At 45.5% G+C, this 22,908-nt stretch overlaps 2 protein-coding genes across 2 annotated transcripts in view; one reads left to right on the top strand and one right to left on the bottom strand.

Moving 5' to 3' along the window:
- Positions 1-9,159, bottom strand: part of tmtops2b (teleost multiple tissue opsin 2b) — a 27,969-nt gene extending 18,810 nt beyond the window's left edge. The window contains exon 1 of the mRNA XM_060929674.1: positions 8,811-9,159. Within this exon, the coding sequence (XP_060785657.1) occupies positions 8,811-9,147 (337 nt within the window). The 5' untranslated portion in view covers positions 9,148-9,159. The remainder of the gene's footprint in view (positions 1-8,810) is intronic.
- Positions 1-22,908, top strand: part of ecrg4a (ECRG4 augurin precursor a) — a 25,768-nt gene extending 2,860 nt beyond the window's left edge. Inside the window, exons 2-5 of the mRNA XM_060929675.1 lie at positions 13,096-13,302; positions 20,406-20,450; positions 20,640-20,803; positions 22,527-22,908. Of these exons, the coding sequence (XP_060785658.1) occupies positions 13,096-13,302; positions 20,406-20,450; positions 20,640-20,803; positions 22,527-22,676 (566 nt within the window). The 3' untranslated portion in view covers positions 22,677-22,908. The remainder of the gene's footprint in view (positions 1-13,095; positions 13,303-20,405; positions 20,451-20,639; positions 20,804-22,526) is intronic.

Raw genomic sequence — 22,908 nt, 5'->3', positions numbered from 1 at the left:
TGCAAACCGCCCCAGTGCATGCTGAAGGTCCTGGTTTGAAGAAGCCAACAGGACAACATCATCCGCAAAAAGCAGAGATGAAATCCTGTGGTTCCCAAACAGGATTCCTTCTGGCCCCTGGCTGCGCCTAGAAATTCTGTCCATAAAAATTATGAACAGAACCGGTGACAAAGGGCAGCCCTGCCGGAGTCCAACATGCACTGGGAACAGGTCTGACTTACTGCCGGCAATGCGAACCAGACTCCTGCTCCGTTCATACAGGGACCGGACAGCCCTTAGCAAAGAGCCCCGAACCCCATACTCCCAAAGCACCCCCCACAGAATACTATGGGGGACACGGTCGAATGCCTTCTCCAGATCCACAAAGCACATGTGGACTGGTTGGGCAAACTCCCATGAACCCTCGAGCACCCTATGAAGGGTATAGAGCTGGTCCAGTGTTCCGCGACCAGGACGAAAACCGCATTGTTCCTCCTGGATCCGAGGTTCGACTATTGGTCGAATTCTCCTCTCCAGTACCCTGGAGTAAACCTTCCCTGGGAGGCTGAGAAGTGTGATTCCCCTATAATTGGGGCACACTCTCCGGTCCCCTTTCTTAAAAAGAGGGACCACCACCCCAGTCTGCCACTCCAGAGGCACTGTCCCTGACCGCCACGCGATGTTGCAGAGGCGTGTCAACCAAGACAGCCCCACAACATCCAGAGACTTGAGATACTCAGGGCGGATCTCATCCACCCCCGGTGCCTTGCCACCGAGGAGCTTGCAAACCACCTCAGTGACTTCGGCTTGGGTAATGGACGAGTCCACCTCTGAGTCATCAGCCTCAGTCTCCTCAGTGGAAGACATGACGGTGGGATTGAGGAGATCCTCAAAGTATTCCTTCCACCGCCCGACAATGTCCCCAGTCGAGGTCAACAGCTCCCCACCCGCACTGTAAACAGTGTTGGCAGAGTACTGCTTCCCCCTCCTGAGGCGCCGGACGGTTTGCCAGAATTTCTTCGAGGCCGACCGATAGTCCTTCTCCATGGCCTCCCCGAACTCCTCCCAGTTCCGAGTTTTTGCCTCCGCAACTGCCCGAGCTGCAGCACGCCTGGCCTGCCGATACCCGTCAGCTGCCTCAGGAGTCCTGGAGGTTAACATGGCCCGATAGGACTCCTTCTTCAGCTTGACGGCATCCCTTACTTCTGGTGTCCACCACCGGGTTCGGGGATTGCCGCCACGACAGGCACCGGAGACCTTGCGGCCACAGCTCTGAACAGCTGCGTCCACAATGGAGGTAGAGAACATGGTCCACTCAGACTCAATGTCCCCCGCCTCCCTCGGAAGCTGGGAAAAGCTCTCCCGGAGGTGGGAGTTAAAGACCTCCCCGACAGAGTGCTCGGCCAGACGTTCCCAGCAGACCCTCACCATACATTTGGGCCTGCCAGGTCTGTCCAGCTTCCTCCTCCGCCAGCGGATCCAACTCACCACCAGGTGGTGATCAGTTGACAGCTCAGCCCCTCTCTTCACCCGAGTGTCCAAGACATAGGGCCGGAGATCAGATGAAACGACTACAAAGTCTATCATTGACCTCCGACCTAAGGTGTCCTGGTGCCACGTGCACTTATGGACACCCCTATGCTCGAACATGGTGTTCGTTATGGACAAACCGTGACTAGCACAGAAGTCCAATAACAAAACACCACTCGGGTTCAGATCGGGGAGGCCGTTCCTCCCAACCACGCCCCTCCAGGTGTCACTGTCATCTCCCACGTGAGCATTGAAGTCCCCCAGTAACACAATGGAGTCCCCAGTCTGAGCACTCCTCAGTACCTCTCCCAGGGACTCCAAGAAGGCCGGATACTCTATACTGCTATTTGGGCCATAGGCACAAACAACAGCAAGAGCCCTCTCCCCAATCCGAAGGCGCAGCGAGGCGACCCTCTCGTTCACTGGGGTAAACTCCAACACATGGCGGCTGAGCTGGGGAGCTATAAGCAAGCCCACACCAGCCCGCCGCCGCTCACCACGGGCGACTCCAGAGAAGTGGAGAGTCCAGCCCCTCTCGAGGAGCTGGGTTCCAGAGCCCAAGCTGTGCGTGGAGGTGAGCCCGACTATCTCTAGCCGGTACCTCTCAACCTCCCGCACAAGCTCAGGCTCTTTCCCCCCCAGCGAAGTGACATTCCATGTCCCAACAGCCAGCCGCTGTGTCCGGGGATCAGGTCGTCGAGGCCCCTGCCTTCGACTGCCACCCAATCCACATTGCACCAGTCCCCTACTGCTACCTCTGTGGGTGGTGAACCCACAGGAGGTCGGGCCCACGTCAGCTCTTCGGGCTGAGCCCGGCCGGGCCCCATGGGCAAAGGCCCGGCCACCAAGCGCTCGCATACAAGCCCCAACCCCGGGCCTGGCTCCAGGGTGGGGCCCCGGCTGCGTCATCCTGGGCGACGTCACGGTCCTCGGATTTTTCTCCATAGGGGTTTTGGTGAACTGCTCTTAGTCTGGCCTGTCACCTAGGACCTGTCTGCCTTGGGAAACCCTGACAGGGGCATAATGCCCCCGACAACATAGCTCCTAGGATCATTCAAGCACACAAACCCCTCCACCACAATAAGGTGGCAGTTCAAGGAGGGGTATTTGCAGTTTGATTTAGGTTTTCGTCAAACATCACTACAAGTGTGACATTGTTTACCTTTGCACTAATGTCCCTTTTAATGCATGGAGCAAATCTAAACATTACTATACATGTTATCTTATTCCCATAAACAGCTGCACTAAACATGTACAAGAGGTGGTATGGGATTGTCACTATTTTTCAACCCCTAATAACATCTGTTCTTAGTATTGGCTTTGAACCGCAAATAAAACGAATGTTAACTGCTGCTGCTACTAATGATGATGATGATGATGATTGCTGTGAATGGTCTCCAGGGAAGAGCAGGGAGACTTGGGAAGGGGGAAACTTCGGACAGTTTGCATTCCCATAAATTAATTTGAACCAATCAGGTTTTAGATTACATCAGAAGTTAGATGTTGCCCCTTAGAGTAACCTACTGTACTTCCTTTGGAGCCATGAAGCTGGATGCCGCAGTCAGGTCTGTGCAGTTAAATATTTGTGTCAACCAAAACTTGTATTTTCTACTTCGCCTTCACCTCCATTCTATGGAGGATTTGTTAGGAATTAAAGTATGTAGCTTAGGGTTACCATATATAGTATTATTTATTACATTTAAATTCTGGGGGAAAAAAATTTAAGGATTTTTTTTTTCACAATGGCCAGATAGGGAGAGTTGGGACAGCTCATGTCACAGGTTTTTTTTGTTTCCTTCTGGTTTAGAAATGTAAAATTTTTTAAAGGTTTTTGTTAAAAAATGTGGGCGTGTCCCTGCATGAGGATTAATCTTATTTCATTCCTTCTTGAGAATGAATGTCTAGTCAGGCTTTAGGTAAACTGACATTTTTCTAATCGCTGTACCAGCATTGTGTGTTCATACAGTTCATATGTTACAAATTTTGATAATAATTAAAAATTAAAACATGTAGGCCTAGGTAAGGGCGGCACGGTGGTGTAGTGGTTAGCACTGTTGCCTCACAGCAAGAAGGTCCGGGTTCGAGCCCCGTGGCCGGCGAGGGCCTTTCTGTGCGGAGTTTGCATGTTCTCCCCGTGTCCGCGTGGGTTTCCTCCGGGTGCTCCGGTTTCCCCCACAGTCCAAAGACATGCAGGTTAGGTTAACTGGTGACTCTAAATTGACCGTAGGTGTGAATGTGAGTGTGAATGGTTGTCTGTGTCTATGTGTCAGCCCTGTGACGACCTGGCGACTTGTCCAGGGTGTACCCCGCCTTTCGCCCGTAGTCAGCTGGGATAGGCTCCAGCTTGCCTGCGACCCTGTAGAAGGATAAAGCGGCTACAGATAATGAGATGAGATGAGGCCTAGGTAATTCATTTTTGTCCCAAGTCTCCCAACATCATGTCCCATATCTCCCCTCAATGTCTCATGTCTCCCTGTGAAAAATAATGACAGAAAAAGTGAAGCCTTAAGGCCAGTATATGTGACAAGCTGAGAAACTAATGTTGTGGCAAGAGGGTGTAATAAATACTCTCTAACGCAATATGAATGTGATGCTAAGCATTTCAACAATCTACAAAAGCTGAAAACCTGTCCCAAGTCTCCCCGCTCTCCCCATGCCTATCTGTGTAAACTAACAAACAAGAGTCGACAGTAAAAGACTGACTACTTACTTTGCAAACACGATTCACCTGCACTGATTCCCAGCACGAGTGTTTGCAGTTCCCCACTTTGTGTTAAACGTAGCCCACATTGATCCATATAAATGCCTGCGCATGCTAACCACATGTGCCTGCGTGGCGCAAGCCAATGTGGTAATTTTATATCCTTAATGTTACCACACACATCTGTAACCACACACACATGCCTTGATGTCATCATATAAGCAATAATTTGGTATATGATGACTGCATTTTGATTTATATGTAACCACACATGCATACCTTGATGTAATCACAGCAATAATTTGGTTTATGATTATTGCATTTTGATTTATATGTAACCGCACACACATACCTTGATGTAATCACAGCAATAATTTGGGTTATGATTATTGCATTTTGATTCAAAGCCAGTCATGTTGATTTTCAGTAAAGAGTTAATGAAGTTGATATTGCAAAGAGATTGGTCAAAGCTTTATATTGGGAGAGACCCTGAAGCATGTGTTGAACCAGAATAACCTTAAACCAGAATCAAGCCTTGTTTGGATGCATATTTTCAGTTAGCACAGGTGGTCTGTTTTTGTATTAAGAACAGTCAGGGAGGTCTGTCCTTGAATTAAAAACAGTGCAGTCTTTTGGACATATTGGGAGAGCGAGGCTGAGATGTATCCTTGTAGAGTGCAAGTCTGGCACTGGTGGAACACTATAAAAATGGATGATTTGAGATTTAGAACCAGTTCACTCTGCAGACTGACTCGGCTTTTATTAATTGATCTAATAAAAGTTCTAAATTTTTCTGCAACCTCTGATTTTGAATCATTTTTGCTTGGGAGAGTTTCCACGACACCACTGACCTGGAATAATGCGCACGCGATATGATGGCAGGTGAACACATTCTACAAGTCTCACAGAGACTGTGCATCAGGTCTTTTTCTTCTGCAGCCCTGTACAGCGTTACCATAATGGACTGAGCCAAAAGGCATAACCTATCCATCCATTATCTGTAACCGCTTATCCTGTGCAGGGTCATCATGGGCAAGCTGGAGTCTATCCCAGCTAACTATGGGCGAGAGGCAGGGTACATCCTGGACAAGTCACCAGATCATCACAGGGCTGACACATAGAGACAAACAACAAACACACTCATGGTCAATTCAGAGCCACCAATTAGCCTAACCTGTATGTCTTTGGACTGTGGGGGAAACCGGAGCACCTGGAGGAAACCCACACCACGCAGACACAGGGAGAACATGCAAACTCCATACAGAACGGCCCCGTCGGCCACTTGGCTCAAACCCAGAACCTCACACCTACGGTCAATTTAAAGCCACTAATTAACCTAACCTGCATGTCTTTGGACTGTGGGGGAAACCAGAGCACCCGGAGGAAACCCACACAGACACAGGGAGAACATGCAAACTCCACACAGAAAGGCCCTCGCCGGCCACGGGGCTCGAACCCAGAACCTCACACCTACGGTCAATTTAAAGCCACTAATCAGCCTAACCTGCATGTCTTTGGACTGTGGGGGAAACCGGAGCACCCGGAGGAAACCCACGCAGACACGGGGAGAACATGCAAACTCCACACAGAAAGGCCCTCGCCAGCCACGGGGCTCGAACCCAGAACCTTCTTGCTGTGAGGCGACAGCGCTAACCACTACACCACCCAGCATAACCCTTGATTATAAAACAAAAACACTGCTTATAAAAAGATGGGCTACAGCCGACTGTTCTGCCATATCAGCTGAATGTAGTTAATAAGATTGAAATGCAACTCCATCACCTCTTTTTTTTAATTCCACCGAGCCATTTTTCCAGAGTTAAAAGTATTTTCCTAAAAAAAAAAAAAAGTTAATTTTGCTCTATTTTGAGTTTAGAGAGTAAAATTTGGAGTTGGAGCAAAACTACAGAGTAACTGTGTAACAGCTGATTGTGGCTCTGAACTGAGTAAAACAGTACAAGAGTTAATTTCAAGGCACACTGAATCGAGTCAAATACCACCACAAAGAGTCAAATATCCACACTGAATCGAGTCAAATACCACCACAAAGAGTCAAATATCCACACTGAATCGAGTCAAATACCACCACAAAGAGTCAAATATCCACACTGAACTGAGGAGAAGTGACTCTGGAAAAACAGCTCTATGGAAAGAGCAACTCTTTTTAGAGAGGGACCAGTGTTATCTGGCGTAGAGTAAAATTTTCAGCTGAAGTACATTTTACTCAGGCAAATTTCCTGTGTGCACACTTGTTTTAACAATTACACTACCGTTCAAAAGTTTGGGGTCACTTTGAAATTTCCTTATTTTTGAAAGAAAAGCACTGTTCTTTTCAATGAAGATCACTTTAAACTAATCAGAAATCCACTCTATACATTGCTAATGTGGTAAATGACTATTCTAGCTCCAAATGTCTGGTTTTTGGTGCAATATCTCCATAGGTGTATACAGGGCCGGCTCTAGGTCTTTGGCTGCCCTAGGCGAGATTGAGTTTTGCCCCCCCCCAAGAAAAAACCCCATCTAATAACATCTAAATAACACTTTAATCTAATCACTCTATTCTATTACTATTAAACAATGTACGGTGCATGGACAATAAACAAGAAGTCATTTTTATCTTTTTCATTATTGTTATTATTGTTATCATTATTAACATAAAGTGTCACAAAGTAAAATGACCACACAAATTCAATACATATCTCCATATAATGGGCAAAAACTCTTCCGCACCCTGTTCAAAGTGTAGTGCATGGACAATAAACAAGAAATTATTTTTAGTTTCTTTTTTGCTATTAAAAGTTAAGTCATCTCTGAAGAATTAACAAATTAAATGAATAAAAAATTCTACAATTCTAAATTGTGCAAACTTAAGCACCCTGTTAGGACATCAATGGGCTGTATTTTAAACAAAAGTGCTATTATGGGTACTTTGTTATTGAAGTCTATTGCTGTTTGCATCTAGTTAGCTAGGCAGACATTGATTCAGGCGTCTAAAATATTAATTTGCCACTATAATGGTTGATATGAGAGATTAGATCAGACTTACCTCTATACTTGGCTCTATTTGTTTCTTCCTGTAGCCTTCGTTTGCGCCCTTGCGCACCCGAGAGTTTGGATTTCTTCATTTAAGCACTTGTAGTCTGGGCTACTTTTTGCGTTGGATAGCCTCTCATTCCCCGATGAGCACCGCTCCCCCCGCCCCCCTTATAACCTACACTCTAAAAAATAAGGGGGCCAGTACCGGCTCTTCAGGGTGATGCCATAGAAGAACCTTTTTTCAGGGCTTCAAAGAACCGTTCATGCAACACTTCTTTAAAGAACCATTTAAACCATTTGTTTGAGCAGTGAAGACAGATTTGTGTAAACATAGCCTATGTGCATTGACCAGCAAATGGTAAGAGAATGCCAGGCTCTGAAGAACCATTTCCAATGTGAAGAACCTTTCGCATAATGTAATGGTTCATCACAGAGTTTTGACTCTCCATGGAACCATCCAGAGATTTGAAGAACCACTGAAGCGCCTTTATTTTTTAGAGTGTATCACTGTGCATTTTTAGTAGGCATAAGGAAATCACCGACCACTGCTGTGTAGGCTACACTTGTTTTCAACCTTTTTGAGCCAGGGCGCACTTTTTTTTCAATGAAAAAAATCTCAAGGCACATCACCAATAGAAAATGTTGACTGAAACTAAAACGCTGTTGCCAATATTTACAATATACAGCCATTCTATAATTTCCCACGGTGCACTTGGTGATCTCATGGCACACTAGTGTTCCGCGGTACTAGAGTTCGGCAGCACAGTGGTTGAAAACACTGTACACCACTGATGCTTCATCTCCATTCAATAACTCCATCCCTCCTTTCTGGTGGGGTTTTGGTCGCCCCTGGCGCCCCTGGGCACACTTTGCACTTAGGCTATTACATGGCCAAAACAGAGAATAGCCGTGGATGCGCACTCGCGCGCCCGAAGGCGAACCACTGTTGAGCGCTTATTGTTTCATGATTAACAACCACCACCACACCCCGCTTTTTTTTGACAAATCGCACCCTGACTTTGCTGTACAATTAAATTAGGCTAAGACATTATAATGCTGACTCGTTTTCAGAATAGTGGAAGTCATAATTTTTCTCCCCCCGTTTCTGCGCCCCTGGATGGACGCAGCGCCCTTAGCATTTGCCTATATTGCCTATGCCACGGGCCGGCTCTGGGTGTATAGAGGCCCATTTCCAGCAACTCTCACTCCAGTGTTCTAATGGTACAATGTGTTTGCTCATTGCCTCAGAAGGCTAATGGAGGATTAGAAAACCCTTGTACAATCATGTTAGCACAGCTGAAAACAGTTGAGCTCTTTAGAGAAGCTATAAAACTGACCTTCCTTTGAGCAGATTGAGTTTCTGGAGCGTCACATTTGTGGGGTCGATTAAATGCTCAAAATGGCCAGAAAAATGGCTTGACTATATTTTCTATTCATTTTACAACTTATGGTAGTAAATAAAAGTGTGACTTTTCATGGAAAACACAAAATTGTCAGGGTGACCCCAAACTTTTGAACGGTAGTGTATGCTGATGAGTTATAAAAGTGGAAATACTCTGCTCACCGAAGCACGAGTTGCTGAAGCCGTACCACATGCAGCCCGCGCGCCCCAGCAGCCAGCGGCCGCGCGCACTGGACGCGAAGCTGAGGCTCGTGCCGCAGACGCACACCAGCATGTCGCTCACACTGATGTTGAGCAGCAGCGCGTGCACCGGCGTCCTGAGCTGCTTAAACCTGCAGAAAAGCAGCAGCACCAGGAAGTTGTTCAAAAAGCCGAAAATCATGATCAAGCCCAGGGAGACCGAGAGCGCGATGAAGCCCGCGGGGGAGAGCTGCTGCTGCTGCAGCGGAGAGTCGCTCGGGTTCGTGTCAGGAGAAGTCAGCAGGTCTTTATCACTCATACTGAAGCCGGACTTTAACTCGGTCCGACTGAAAGATTGTGCTGTAAGAGTGTAACAATCGAGCAGTACAGTGTATCCTGATTGGCTAAGAGCAGGACGGTGTGTCCTGATTGGCTAAGAGCAGGACGGTGTGCCCTGGCTGGCTGAGAGCAGGACGGTGTGCCCTGGCTGGCTGAGAGCAGGACGGTGTGGCCTGATTGGCTAAGAGCAGGACGGTGTGCCCTGGCTGGCTGAGAGCAGGACGGTGTGCCCTGATTGGCTAAGAGCAGGACGGTGTGCCCTGGCTGGCTGAGAGCAGGACGGTGTGTCCTGATTGGCTAAGAGCAGGACGGTGTGCCCTGGCTGGCTGAGAGCAGGACGGTGTGGCCTGATTGGCTAAGAGCAGGACGGTGTGCCCTGGCTGGCTGAGAGCAGGACGGTGTGCCCTGATTGGCTAAGAGCAGGACGGTGTGCCCTGGCTGGCTGAGAGCAGGACGGTGTGTCCTGATTGGCTAAGAGCAGGACGGTGTGCCCTGGCTGGCTGAGAGCAGGACGGTGTGCCCTGATTGGCTAAGAGCAGGACGGTGTGCCCTGGCTGGCTGAGAGCAGGACGGTGTGTCCTGATTGGCTAAGAGCAGGACGGTGTGCCCTGGCTGGCTGAGAGCAGGACGGTGTGCCCTGATTGGCTAAGAGCAGGACGGTGTGCCCTGGCTGGCTGAGAGCAGGACGGTGTGCCCTGATTGGCTAAGAGCAGGACGGTGTGCCCTGGCTGGCTGAGAGCAGGACGGTGTGCCCTGATTGGCTAAGAGCAGGACGGTGTGCCCTGGCTGGCTTAGAGCAGGACGGTGTGCCCTGATTGGCTAAGAGCAGGACGGTGTGCCCTGGCTGGCTGAGAGCAGGACGGTGTGCCCTGATTGGCTAAGAGCAGGACGGTGTGCCCTGGCTGGCTGAGAGCAGGACGGTGTGCCCTGATTGGCTAAGAGCAGGACGGTGTGCCCTGGCTGGCTGAGAGCAGGACGGTGTGCCCTGATTGGCTAAGAGCAGGACGGTGTGCCCTAGCTGGCTGAGAGCAGGACGGTGTGCCCTGGCTGGCTGAGAGCAGGACAGTGTGTCCTGATTGGCTAAGAGCAGGACGGTGTGCCCTGGCTGGCTGAGAGCAGGACGGTGTGCCCTGGCTGGCTGAGAGCAGGACGATGTGTCCTGATTGGCTAAGAGCAGGACGTTGTGCCCTGGCTGGCTGAGAGCAGGACGGTGTGCCCTGGCTGGCTGAGAGCAGGACGGTGTGTCCTGATTGGCTGAGAGCAGGACGGTGTGCCCTGGCTGGCTGAGAGCAGGACGGTGTGCCCTGGCTGGCTGAGAGCAGGACGGTGTGCCCTGGCTGGCTGAGAGCAGGACGGTGTGCCCTGGCTGGCTGAGAGCAGGACGGTGTGCCCTGGCTGGCTGAGAGCAGGACGGTGTGCCCTGGCTGGCTGAGAGCAGGACGGTGTGTTTTGGTTGGCTGAGAGCAGGATGGTGTGTTCTGGCTGGCTGAGAGCAGTACGGTGTGTTCTGGCTGGCTGAGAGCAGTACGGTGTGTTCTGGTTGGCTGAGAGCAGTACGGTGTGTTCTGGCTGGCTGAGAGCAGTACGGTGTGTTCTGGCTGGCTGAGAGCAGTACGGTGTGTTCTGGCTGGCTGAGAGCAGTACGGTGTGTTCTGGCTGGCTGAGAGCAGTACGGTGTGTTCTGGTTGGCTGAGAGCAGTACGGTGTGTTCTGGCTGGCTGAGAGCAGTACGGTGTGTTCTGGCTGGCTGAGAGCAGTACGGTGTGTTCTGGTTGGCTGAGAGCAGGATGGTGTGTTCTGGTTGGCTGAGAGCAGTACGGTGTGTTCTGGTTGGCTGAGAGCAGGATGGTGTGTTCTGGCTGGCTGAGAGCAGTACGGTGTGTTCTGGCTGGCTGAGAGCAGTACGGTGTGTTCTGGTTGGCTGAGAGCAGGACGGTGTGTTCTGGTTGGCTGAGAGCAGTACGGTGTGTTCTGGCTGGCTGAGAGCAGTACGGTGTGTTCTGGTTGGCTGAGAGCAGGATGGTGTGTTCTGGCTGGCTGAGAGCAGGATGGTGTGTTCTGGCTGGCTGAGAGCAGTACGGTGTGTTCTGGTTGGCTGAGAGCAGGATGGTGTGTTCTGGCTGGCTGAGAGCAGGATGGTGTGTTCTGGCTGGCTGAGAGCAGTACGGTGTGTTCTGGTTGGCTGAGAGCAGGATGGTGTGTTCTGGTTGGCTGAGAGCAGTACGGTGTGTTCTGGTTGGCTGAGAGCAGGACGGTGTGTTCTGGTTGGCTGAGAGCAGGACGGTGTGTTCTGGCTGGCTGAGAGCAGTACGGTGTGTTCTGGCTGGCTGAGAGCAGTACGGTGTGTTCTGGCTGGCTGAGAGCAGTACGGTGTGTTCTGGTTGGCTGAGAGCAGGATGGTGTGTTCTGGTTGGCTGAGAGCAGGATGGTGTGTTCTGGTTGGCTGAGAGCAGGACGGTGTGTTCTGGTTGGCTGAGAGCAGTACGGTGTGTTCTGGCTGGCTGAGAGCAGTACGGTGTGTTCTGGTTGGCGCCGGCACTGAGTGAGCTACAGTTCTGTGGGTGGAAATGCCTTGTTGATGAGAGAGGTCAGAGGAGAATGGCCAGATTGGTTTGAGCTGCCAGGAAGGATATAGTAACTCATAGCAACTCTTTACAACTGTGGTGAGCAGAAAAGCATCAGCCTGCAACAGCAGAAGAACACACTGGGTTCCACTCCTGCCCGTCAAGAACGGGGAGCTTAGAATCAAGAACAAGTTCCTATTAAAGTGAGTGTGTGTGTAAGCACGGCTCATATGAGCAAGAATAAGCGAGTCGGCTCTCGACCTAAGAAGAGCCGATTCATTTGCAAACAATACATCACTATTTGTTTATTTCATCTGTAACCGCTTATCCCATGCGGGATCGCGGGGGGCAAGCTGGAGCCTATCCCAGCTAATTATGGGCGAGAGGCAGGGTACACCCTGGACAAGTCGCCAGCTCATCACACACATAGAGACACAAACAACCATTCACACTCACGGTCAATTTAGAGCCACCAGTTAGCCTAACGTGCATATCTTTGGACTGTGGGAGGAAACCCACGCAGACACGGGGAGAACATGCAAACTCCACACAGAAAGGCCCTCGTCGGCTACTGGGCTTGAACCCAGGACCTTCTTGCTGTGAGGTGACAGTGCTAACCACTACACCACCTACACATCACTATAACCTACATAATTCACTCTTTACATATTCCAAAAAATGTAAAATTAAAATTTAAAAAACAGCACAGCAACTTGCACGCCGGTTCAGTTTAAGCGGTCATTACTTTTATCTCTTACAGAGCCTATCCCAGGAACACGATGCAAGGCAGAAATCAGGGTGACACACACACACACACACACACACACACACACACACACACACACACACACACAAACACACACACACTTACTTCATAACTGGTCTCAGCTAGAGCTGTACACAGGAATGCCTTTAACCCTGCTCATGCAGTTATTATATTTGTTTGTACGTGTCCTGTGATATTTTCAAACAACTGTAGTTGGTTCTATTTTAACAAACTAGTTGCCTAATTTAAACTACAGTAACCCTGACCAGGCAGTTACTAAAGATGAATGAATAAACAATGCATTGTGCAAGACTTATGTTCACATTTCTATGTGGTGTTTCTTATTTGCTGAGAAAAGGAAAGAGACCTCACAAGTTGAATTCACTACCGAGATAAATTTTAAAACAGTTTATGGGTTCATGTTTTTTCCCCTCCACCAGTTCAGATGTTAGTTAGAACAGCTGGAAATTTGCGTTCTGACTGTGTGAGAGCAACAGCTACTTTTTTTTTTTTTTACCTGTTTGTGTGTTGCAGATTATACGTACACACACACACACACACACACACACCTTTTTTTCCTTTTCTTTTGGTTTTGCAGTACTTCCCCCTCAGGTTGACCAAGTTTCCACTGGGAGGGTTTGCATAGTTCCTCTCCCCCTCTCTTTTTCCCTCCTCCGCATCCGGACCCTCAGCAGTAAACGAGTGCAGACAGAGAAAAGAAGAAAGGAGTCCACGATGGTCTACCCAAAACTTTACCTACAGCTCTTTACTTTCCTGGCAATAATAACTCTATTGGCTCTCTCAGGTAAATGCTTCCTTTCACAGATATCAGTTAAAACTTTCTTCTCTGCCCATGAGCTATTAGAAAGATTACAAAGTGCATTTATCTGTATTCTGAGACAAACCCAGACTGAAGCATAGATATTCTGCTCTCTGTAACTGGTTGTAGATATGCATGAACAATGAAATGCATATTTGGCCCAAACTTTTATGAAAAGTATTAGGGCAAATTCTTTCTTGAGGATTCTTTGTTTAATGGTGCTCGCTTTCTACACGGCTTCTCCATCAAATCAGTTTTGAGTTTGTCCCTGGGATTGTGAAACTACACTTTGAAAATGTGCTTTTGGATATAAATAGGTTTCAAGGATGCACAAGTAAATTTTAACTGGTATGGACGATGATGCAATGATTTTACATTTAAAATCAGAACAATATAAACTGGATCTCTTGGTGATAAATGTGCATTGTTTGTTCTTGTATTTCTAGTGTTTTACTCAAGAAATGTAATTAATCTGTAGTTCATTCCATATTCAGAATTTTTTTTTTCCTGGTAGCCACAACAAATTGCCATTGCAATTGCCATATTATCTATTAACTCTATAAACTTTTTTTTTTCATATTTGCAATGCAATTTGGCAGTGGACTCTTAGGTCTTCAGGACTTGACATAAAATGCCATTTTAAGTTCCCGTCTGCTGCCTAAAACACATTTGCATACATTAAATATATTGTATATATTCGCAGGCAGATAGAAACTGCTACAATAATACCTGTGCAAGTAAAGGAACGAGCAACAAATCCCAGTTTAAATGATTTTGCAAACAGTTAACAAACCACATCACAGGCAGGCAGTCATTTACTTTCCCCACTTCATCTAGCCCGATCACTCACAATTCTCTCTGGACACTTTCACACAAATGTCAAGCTTACCACGAAAAATCAAGTTGTGGGTCGTTCATAGTTATCTCTGTAGGTCTCCATTCAACTTTTCTGATTTATTATTAAATAAATGTTATTTTTCCACCAGATTAAACTGTATGATTTATACAACGAATTTGAGCATTATCCCCAAACACCATGTTTCACAGAGCTAACTTTCATTATTTCAGTAGAGAGAACTATTTGCATACTTAATGTCATCTTAAAGGAAGAGATTTACTTTTCATACTTAAATTCATTTCATTCAATTAACAAAATAGCTGACACAAAAATGTATTATTCCTTATGTATAATTAACAGTTATTCCACGAAATCGAGTCATACGTACATGAGCTGATAGCCGACGAGGCACATACCATAGCGCCAAGTTGGCTATAAGCCATGTACAATGAGATTGAGTGGAATAACTTATTCTATCCACATTCACTGGATTTTGAGAAACAGAGCATTTTTATTATTTGCAAATTTGATAAATAAAAACTTTATACAAAACGTCCAACAAAATAATTTCTGCTTAGAATGTAAACAAACCGATGAAATGACAGTAGCAATTTGTGAAAAATGCTACAGAAATAATTCTTGGAAAATAAAAAAAATTACGTTCTTACCATCTCATCTCATCTCATCTCATCATCTCTAGCCACTTTATCCTTCTACAGGGTCGCAGGCAAGCTGGAGCCTATCCCAGCTGACTACGGGAGAAAGGCGGGCTACACCCTGGACAAGTCGCCAGGTCATCACAGGGCTGACACACAGACACAGACAACCATTCACACTCACATTCACACCTACGGTCAATTTAGAGTCACCAGTTAACCTAACCTGCATGTCTTTGGACTGTGGGGGAAACCGGAGCACCCGGAGGAAACCCACGCAGACACGGGGAGAACATGCAAACTCCGCACAGAAAGGCCCTCGCCGGCCACAGGGCTCGAACCTGGACCTTCTTGCTGTGAGGCGACAGCACTAACCACTACACCACCGTGCCGCCCCGTTCTTACCATCAAATATTTTTATTTCATATTTTGTTGCTTTTTTCCCTGTGATGACCTGGCGACTTGTCCAGGGTGTACCCCGCCTTTCACCCATAGTCAGCTGGGATAGGCTCCAGTTTGTCTGCGACCCTGTAGAACAGGATAAAGCGGCTAGAGATAATGAGATGAGATGAGATTTTGTTGCTTTTTTGTATTTTTTGGGGTTTTGTTTTCAAGTAGAGTTTTTATTTTGTCCTCGGTTGGTTCAGCAACACGTTCCGCTATTTTGTTTTTCTCTACTCATGGTATATAAGCTGATAGCCTAGTAGTAGAGTAGCCAATCAAAGCATGTGATTGCTCATATCCAGTGAATGCAGATAGAATAATTAATTTTATACAAGATGTATTTTTAAGAAGTAACCCCACTCCCCCTTACACCCCCTCCCCAAACTTTTTTTTTTCCTTTCAAACTTGCAACAAGCAGCCAAAAAGTGCTTGGCCTATTTGGGAACTATAAGAAAAGCTTCCTGGTTGTGAAGTTTTTCCATTAATGAATTCTGAAGCTAATTACTGAAGGTTACATCCTTTGACAACCCAGTTAACCTAACCTGCATGTCTTTGGACTGTGGGGGAAACCGGAGCACCCGGAGGAAACCCACGCAGACAACATGCAAACTCTGCACAGAAAGGCCCTCGCCAGCCACGGGGCTTGAACCCAGAACCTTCTTGCTGTGAGGCAACAGCACTAACCACTACACCACCGTGCCGCCCCATTCTTACCATCAAATATTTTTATTTTCAAGCTGACAGCTTGCTCAGCGCTTATTGTCATATCTGTGTCTTTCCCAGCCTGCTGTCTACACCACAATTCTAATGTAAATGTAACAGAACCAGTGTGTCTGACAAGATGTTAAATTACTCTTTTAGAGGGCGGCACGGTGGTGTAGTGGTTAGCGCTGTCGCCTCACAGCAAGAAGGTCCTGGGTTCGAGCCCCGTGGCTGACGAGGGCCTTTCTGTGCAGAGTTTGCATGTTCTCCCCGTGTCCGCGTGGGTTTCCTCCAGGTGCTCCGGTTTCCCCCACAGTCCAAAGACATGCAGGTTAGGCTAATTAGTGGCTCTAAATCGACTTTGAGTGTGAATGGTTGTTTGTCTCTATGTGTCAGCCCTGCGATAACCTGGCAACTTGTCCAGGGTGTACCCCGCCTCTTGCCCATAGTCAGCTGGGATAGGCTCCAGCTTGCCTGCGACCCTGTAGAACAGGATAAGTGGTTACAGATAATGGATGGATGGATGCTCTTCTAGATTTCACCACTTAGAAAAATGCCTTGGCGCCCTGAGGCATGTTAACCTGCAGGTTATTCTGCTATGCTCTGTGCGGTACGATTAATACACTGTGCTTTTCCAGCTCCCTTTAGAAGCCACCTGCATATCTTGTGTAAAGAGCAGGTAGTCTATCACATCGTCTATCATGCAGGTATCTTCCTTATTGAAAGTCATGGAAACAAATATTTTTATTTCACCTGGGTAACTGTATGCTCTGTTAGAATACCATGTAGTATCTGTTATATTCCACTGGTAATATACAATGCAAGGCTTTGCCTCAGTGATCTTAGACATAATTTTAGGCAAGATGGAGATGATTGTAATGCCTTTGGTATCTCTGAATAGTAAGTAACTACAGTCACATTATTTGCTTTGTACATGCTTAGTATAGAATTAAACATACCATAAGTGGAAAATATAAACAGTCTAGATTTCACTTTTTTTCAGTCCAGGAAGACTGATGTTCCTGGAAATTTGGAATGTTCCACACATTGTGGAATAAGTGGGTAATGTATAATAATAGCTAAACATTTTGGGAAGCGCACATGGGACGATTTGCAGTGGAGAACAGGGATTACTGTAATAGAAGTTTCAAGCTTTATTGTCATGTACCTAAAGACTGCTTTCACCATCTATATACAATGAATTTCTGGTGCTACAGTTGTACATTGCTACCAAGACAGTGCAAAAACGATAAATATTCTCTTATGTAGTCCAAAAAAAAAATAGCTGTAAGCATTGATCACAAACAAAAACACTGCAGAATTATTGCAGACAACCATTCACACTCACATTCACACCTACGGTCAATTTAGAGTCACCAGTTAACCTAACCTGCATGTCTTTGGACTGTGGGGGAAACCGGAGCACCCGGAGGAAACCCACGCGGAGAACATGCAAACTCCACACAGAAAGGCCCTCGTCGGCCACGGGGCTCAAACCTGGACCTTCTTGCTGTGAGGCGACAGTGCTAACCACTACACCACCACATTGCAAATCATCACACAAATTTAAACACAACAGTAGATTAGATAAAACTTTATTGATCCCTTTGGGAGGGTTCCCTCAGTATGAACATATTGAAGTATGAAAGCATGAAACATCTGAAATGACTGCTGACTGAGTGGTGAATAAGAGGCTGCTGAGAATCCTTACAGCCAACAGGAGAATGCTGTTTTTGAGGTGAGTGGTGTTTGTCTTGATGCTGCAAAAGCATTTGCCAGAAAAGAACATGGGTATGTTTAAAGATCAGGGTGAAGCTGAAGCAAGACATGATCATGTTCCAGGCAAGTGATGTTACATCATAACAGAAAAACAATTACAAATTGACCAGGCAAAAGGGATGGGTCAATGTAAGCTTGGGGCCGATTTCCATTTGTTTATTCATAGAGTCTGTATTGTGTGTGTGGAAAAATAATCATCTGCTTCTGCATCTTTCTCTTGTTACCTGCTGAAACTACCACATAAAGCAATTCATTATTTTAATACCTAGAACATTTTATGGTCTTCCAAACAAGGTTTGGATTTTCGATTTTGAACTTTGAACATATGACTGCAAAGGACTGCTTTACTCTCTTGTAAATTTTAAATTAGTTGTTTTTGCTGATGCTAAATTCAAAGATCTTGTTTTATAGCAAATCATCGGAATGAAATTTAATACATTTCTGCAAAAAGGCAAAGTGTAAGTGCAGGCAGTGTGTTTATGATGCCCAGAACCATTTCTTTTCCAAGATATATTGCAAAGCTTGAGAAAGGGAAAGGGGATTATGGACTGGGTAATGTCCGTATATTAGAAAGTCCTCCCATATCAGGACCTGGTCTTCCCAGGCAGTCTCTTGTCCCAGTACTAACCAGACCCTTAATATTAGAGTTGGCTGTGAGTTGGCCCAGTGGTAAGCATATCCGCCTCTTGACCAGAAGATCATGGGTTCTACTCACAGTTGGGTCATACCAAAGACCACCATAAAAATGGTATTTAGTGCCATCTGGTGAGGCATGCCACAATACAGATTAGTAGGGAGTCAAACTCCCATGGTTACAAGAGGACCTGCCCCCCCACTGTAACCCTAGCTATGTAATAGGCAAGAGGCCGAGGGCTACTGAAACGGAGATCAGTGCCACCCAGTGCAATATTAGAAATGTGTGAAACATTTATTTCTCATGCAAAGGCTGAGAAAAAGAAGAAAAAAAATTCCCTCCCTTTTTCCAATGCCCAAATGATAGTGCTAGTTTCAGGTCTTTGTGCAGATGTAGTTTGGCTGGAAATTTTGCTGAAATGTGTCAGACCTGGTTAGTGATATTACCTTGAACACAGATTAATAAGGAGATTATCTCTCCTGCCGCCACCCCCCCTTCCCTCCCCATATCTTATTCTTTTTATATTTGTATATGTAAATAATTTATCTAGAAGTTTTCTCTATTTCTTTTCTCTGTTTATCTGTAATGATGCTGCTGGAATCTTAATTTCCCTGAGGGAACCCTCCCAAAGGGATCAATAAAGTTTAATCTAATCTAATCTAATCTAATAAAGATTCATCTAAAACCACTTATAATAAGCTGCTAGTCTGTATGCTGATTCTCAACTCTATCATAGGGTTGTCCTATAAATTCACTTTATAGTAACTAACACTACGTTCACACTGCAGGCTGAAGTGACTCAAATCCGATCTTTTCACCCATATGTGACCTGTATCCGATCTTTTATTGACAATATGAACGACACAGATCCGATTTTTTCAAATCCGACCCAGGCCGTTTGGATATGTGGTCCTAATTCCGATTCCTATCCGATCTTTTCATATGCGACTTCAGTCTGAACCGCCAGGTCGCATTCATCCGACTTACATGTCATCAACAAGCCACAAATGTCACTATTCTGCGCTGAAGTAGGCGGCGGGTCTCTCAAAAAAAGTTACAACAACATGGCTTTGATGTTCCTTTGAACGGAGGTTGCAGTCACTACCCCGCAGAACGCCTGAGCCAAAACCCTTGCCCTCTTCCTTCTCAACCTCCTCCTTAACATCAGGCTATTGTGCATGTTCTGGCTCCGTCGCAACAACAACTGCATCATCGCCAGGTACTCCATGCTGGCTACTGTCATACACAGGAAACTTTAGGTTACTTCCGTAAACACTGGCCATGCTCACTGTGTGTGACGTCGTCGTATCCTGCAATGCGCATGCGGGACACTTTTAGGTCGCTTTTCGTTCATACTGAGGATCACATACAAGTCGCATATATTTGTTAATGTGAACGACCTCACAAAAAAATCGGATTTCACAAAAAAATCGGAATTGAGCATTAAGCCTTGCAGTGTGAGCAAAAGTCATGTTTGATAGCCTCTCAACATAATTTTGTCATTAAATTAAGTCATCCTGCTCCACCAAAATCTATTATTATTATTATTGAACATCAACCAGCAGTGGTCACAAGCCACTGCTGGTTGATGTTCAATAATAATAATAATAATAATAGATGGGGAAAATCTGAGTAGGCTTTTTGAAGAAGAGAAAGGAAAGAAAATACCTTGAAATGATGGGTTTCTGACAGTTGTGTATTTTAGAAAATGGCATCACAAGCATAAAATAATGTGAGCTGAAGGTGATTTTAAGATCATCAATTTACTTGAGTACTACACCACCATTGTATATAACTACTGTTCAGGCTTTTTTGGGGGGCACCTGTAAACAATCTCTGCTAAATACCTCCATATGCCTGTAGCTGTGTGCTCAGTGCTGAGGAATGTGCAGTGTACACGCTATGGAAATCAGTGCTCATGAACAATGGAATAATTCAGTTGAGACTGTAAGATAACCTTCCCACATGCTTTTTCTTCCTAAAGAAGTTGCTGAAGATGTGAAACTCATCCTATTTTATTCATAAATGTTTCCAGATGTATCCAGCGAGAGCACTCTGCACAAAATTCTGAAGAGAGAAGGTGCGTGAAGCTCCAGTATCATTCGTCATAGTCTGCTGTTCACAAGCTAAACTTTGCTCACTTTTAACTGCTCTCAGCTCTCATCATTCAAGCCTTTTCCGTAATACATCAATTTCCTTTTCATGGCTGTAATCTGACCATTTAGTCCATTTCAATACTTGTCCTCCTGAGCTCTTGGTTTCTCTCTAGTGGAGGGTGAGGTGAATGCAGCAGCAGCTGTAGCAGTTCCTCCCACTAAGGCCAAGCAGTTCCTGGCATCTCTCCGAAGACCTAAGAGGAACCTCTGGGACCGTAGCCGTCCTGATGTGCAGCAGTGGATCCAGCAGTTCATGTACATGGGGTATGACGAGGCGGTGAGTTAAAGATCTTAGTACCACTCTGACTCCATGAAGACGTTCATGATCAAGGGTGTTTATTGAAAGCAGGACTTGTGAATTAATTTATAGAGATCATACAAATACAGATGCAGGGATGAGAGTGGGTGGTCACCAAAAAAGCAGAAAACAAGATGGCGCCCGAAGCCGGGGGTCTGGGAGGGATAGGAAAATTTTGAAAAATAAGGCCTTACAAACCACTTTTCCTGCAATCTGAGCTGTAGTAGATAAAAAAAAAATGTTGTCTTTTTATATATTTACATGAAAATATGTTTCAAATCAATAGGAGTATTGTTTGAATTCAAAATAAAATCACATTCTACATTCAAGGGTATGGTTATAATTTATGATCAACAAAAATGACAAACTAAATTCACATTAAACGCAAGTTTTATTAATTATCAAAATGTTCATATATTAAATAAAATTTCTTAGGGAGAAAAGGTCAGTCACCCTATGTCCTCATTAGTTGCATATGATTTCAAAGTCTTTTGAAATATTTAAGTTTTCAAAACTGTCAGCATTAATTCAGATTTACTGACCATCATATACATGTTCAATGTATTCAATCAAACGAATGCTACGTTTATGGGATAATGTCTATGTACACTTTATACAATTATTTATAGTTCACAGTCACTTCTCATTTTCATTTAATAATTTCGACTTCTTCAGCCTTTTGGCCAAAGACAAAAGCTCGTCAGCTTGTCTCTCTGTTTTTTATACCAGCATCGGTTTCACGTACCTTCGCTTCGTCTCGCTTGTCAATTGTATTCGGCATTTTGAGTAAAAAAGCCGATACGAGAGAGAAACGTATTTTTGAAGCGCGGCGACGATGAACATGTGCAAGTTTCGATAAAATAGAACGATGCGGGTACTTTTGTAAGAATTGTTATGATTGGTTTTTGTTCTCTCCCACACTCTTGTAAGAACTGTTATGATTGGCTATCATGCGATGTTTTGGCCAATTACATTGTAGATAACACATATTCTACCGCGAGACTTAGCGAGACTAAAGATGGCGAAAATGTAAATATGTAACATCGTCGTACGCTTGAGTATCACGAAGGAACATACCCCAACCCCCCTCAATGAAAAAAAAATCTCAACGGATTTGGCATAATATCGATTTTCGCTCAGAAAAAGCGGAAATCCGCCGAAAAGCGGAAAACTCTCATCCCTGAGATGGATTAATCAGCTGCATTTTCTGTGTGCTCTTTATGTGCTATGAATAATACGTATTTGCATATATCAGTCAACCAAACCTAAAGAAGTCTCAGTAACACTTCTGTTTTTTTGGGGGGGTGGGACCTAATTGCAAAATCATATGTACTGTATTTAATATTCCCAGGAGTTCCAACTACATGTCAAACAATGTGTATTTTGAGGTTATTGAGAAGGTGTTCCGGTTGCCAAATATGGGTTGGAGTTACAACAGTTCTGAGAACTCAAAAGTTGTTTGAGTAATTGTCCCTCCCCCCCACGTTTCTTTCATTCCCACCAAGTTTATTGTTACCAATTCCTACCCACCTCTCTCCTTACAGCTAACAATCAGAGTTGGCAAGGTCATACATGCTTCTTCTGAGGCAGATGTAGCTCTGTCACAGCATCTTTTCAAACTCCCTTATATTCATATAAATGTCAGAGAGCAGCTGACTGCCCTTAAGAAACAATGTCTGAGGATCTGTCTCTTTCCTTTCAGAGGCTAGAGGCTGATCTGGCTTACTGGCAGGATTACGCGCGCTCCAGAGACCAAGGACGTCAGCATCATTATGATGAGAACTCTCCCATGGGTCCTCGCTATCCCACCTCTTACAGACATGGAGCAAATGTCAACTATGACTACTACTAGCTTTTGTTTCTCCTCAGGAAAAACATCAAGGCCAATAAAGTTAATGCAATTGTGTGGAGCCCCTTATGATAAAGAAAATTCTCCACACTGAAGAAATTTCATAGATGTGATCTTTAGAATGGATGTGGTGCCTGCTGTTCTCCGGGGGGCACAATGACCTGCAATAATATCTTTTTTGACCTTATGACCTATACCACAACATTACCTAATAAACATATTCTTACAGGCAGAA

Source organism: Neoarius graeffei, chromosome 9, assembly GCF_027579695.1.
Source record: "Neoarius graeffei isolate fNeoGra1 chromosome 9, fNeoGra1.pri, whole genome shotgun sequence".
Lineage (NCBI taxonomy): Eukaryota > Metazoa > Chordata > Actinopteri > Siluriformes > Ariidae > Neoarius > Neoarius graeffei.
The sequence above is the reverse complement of the archived record's forward strand: the minus strand, read 5'-3'. Positions and strand labels throughout refer to the sequence as shown.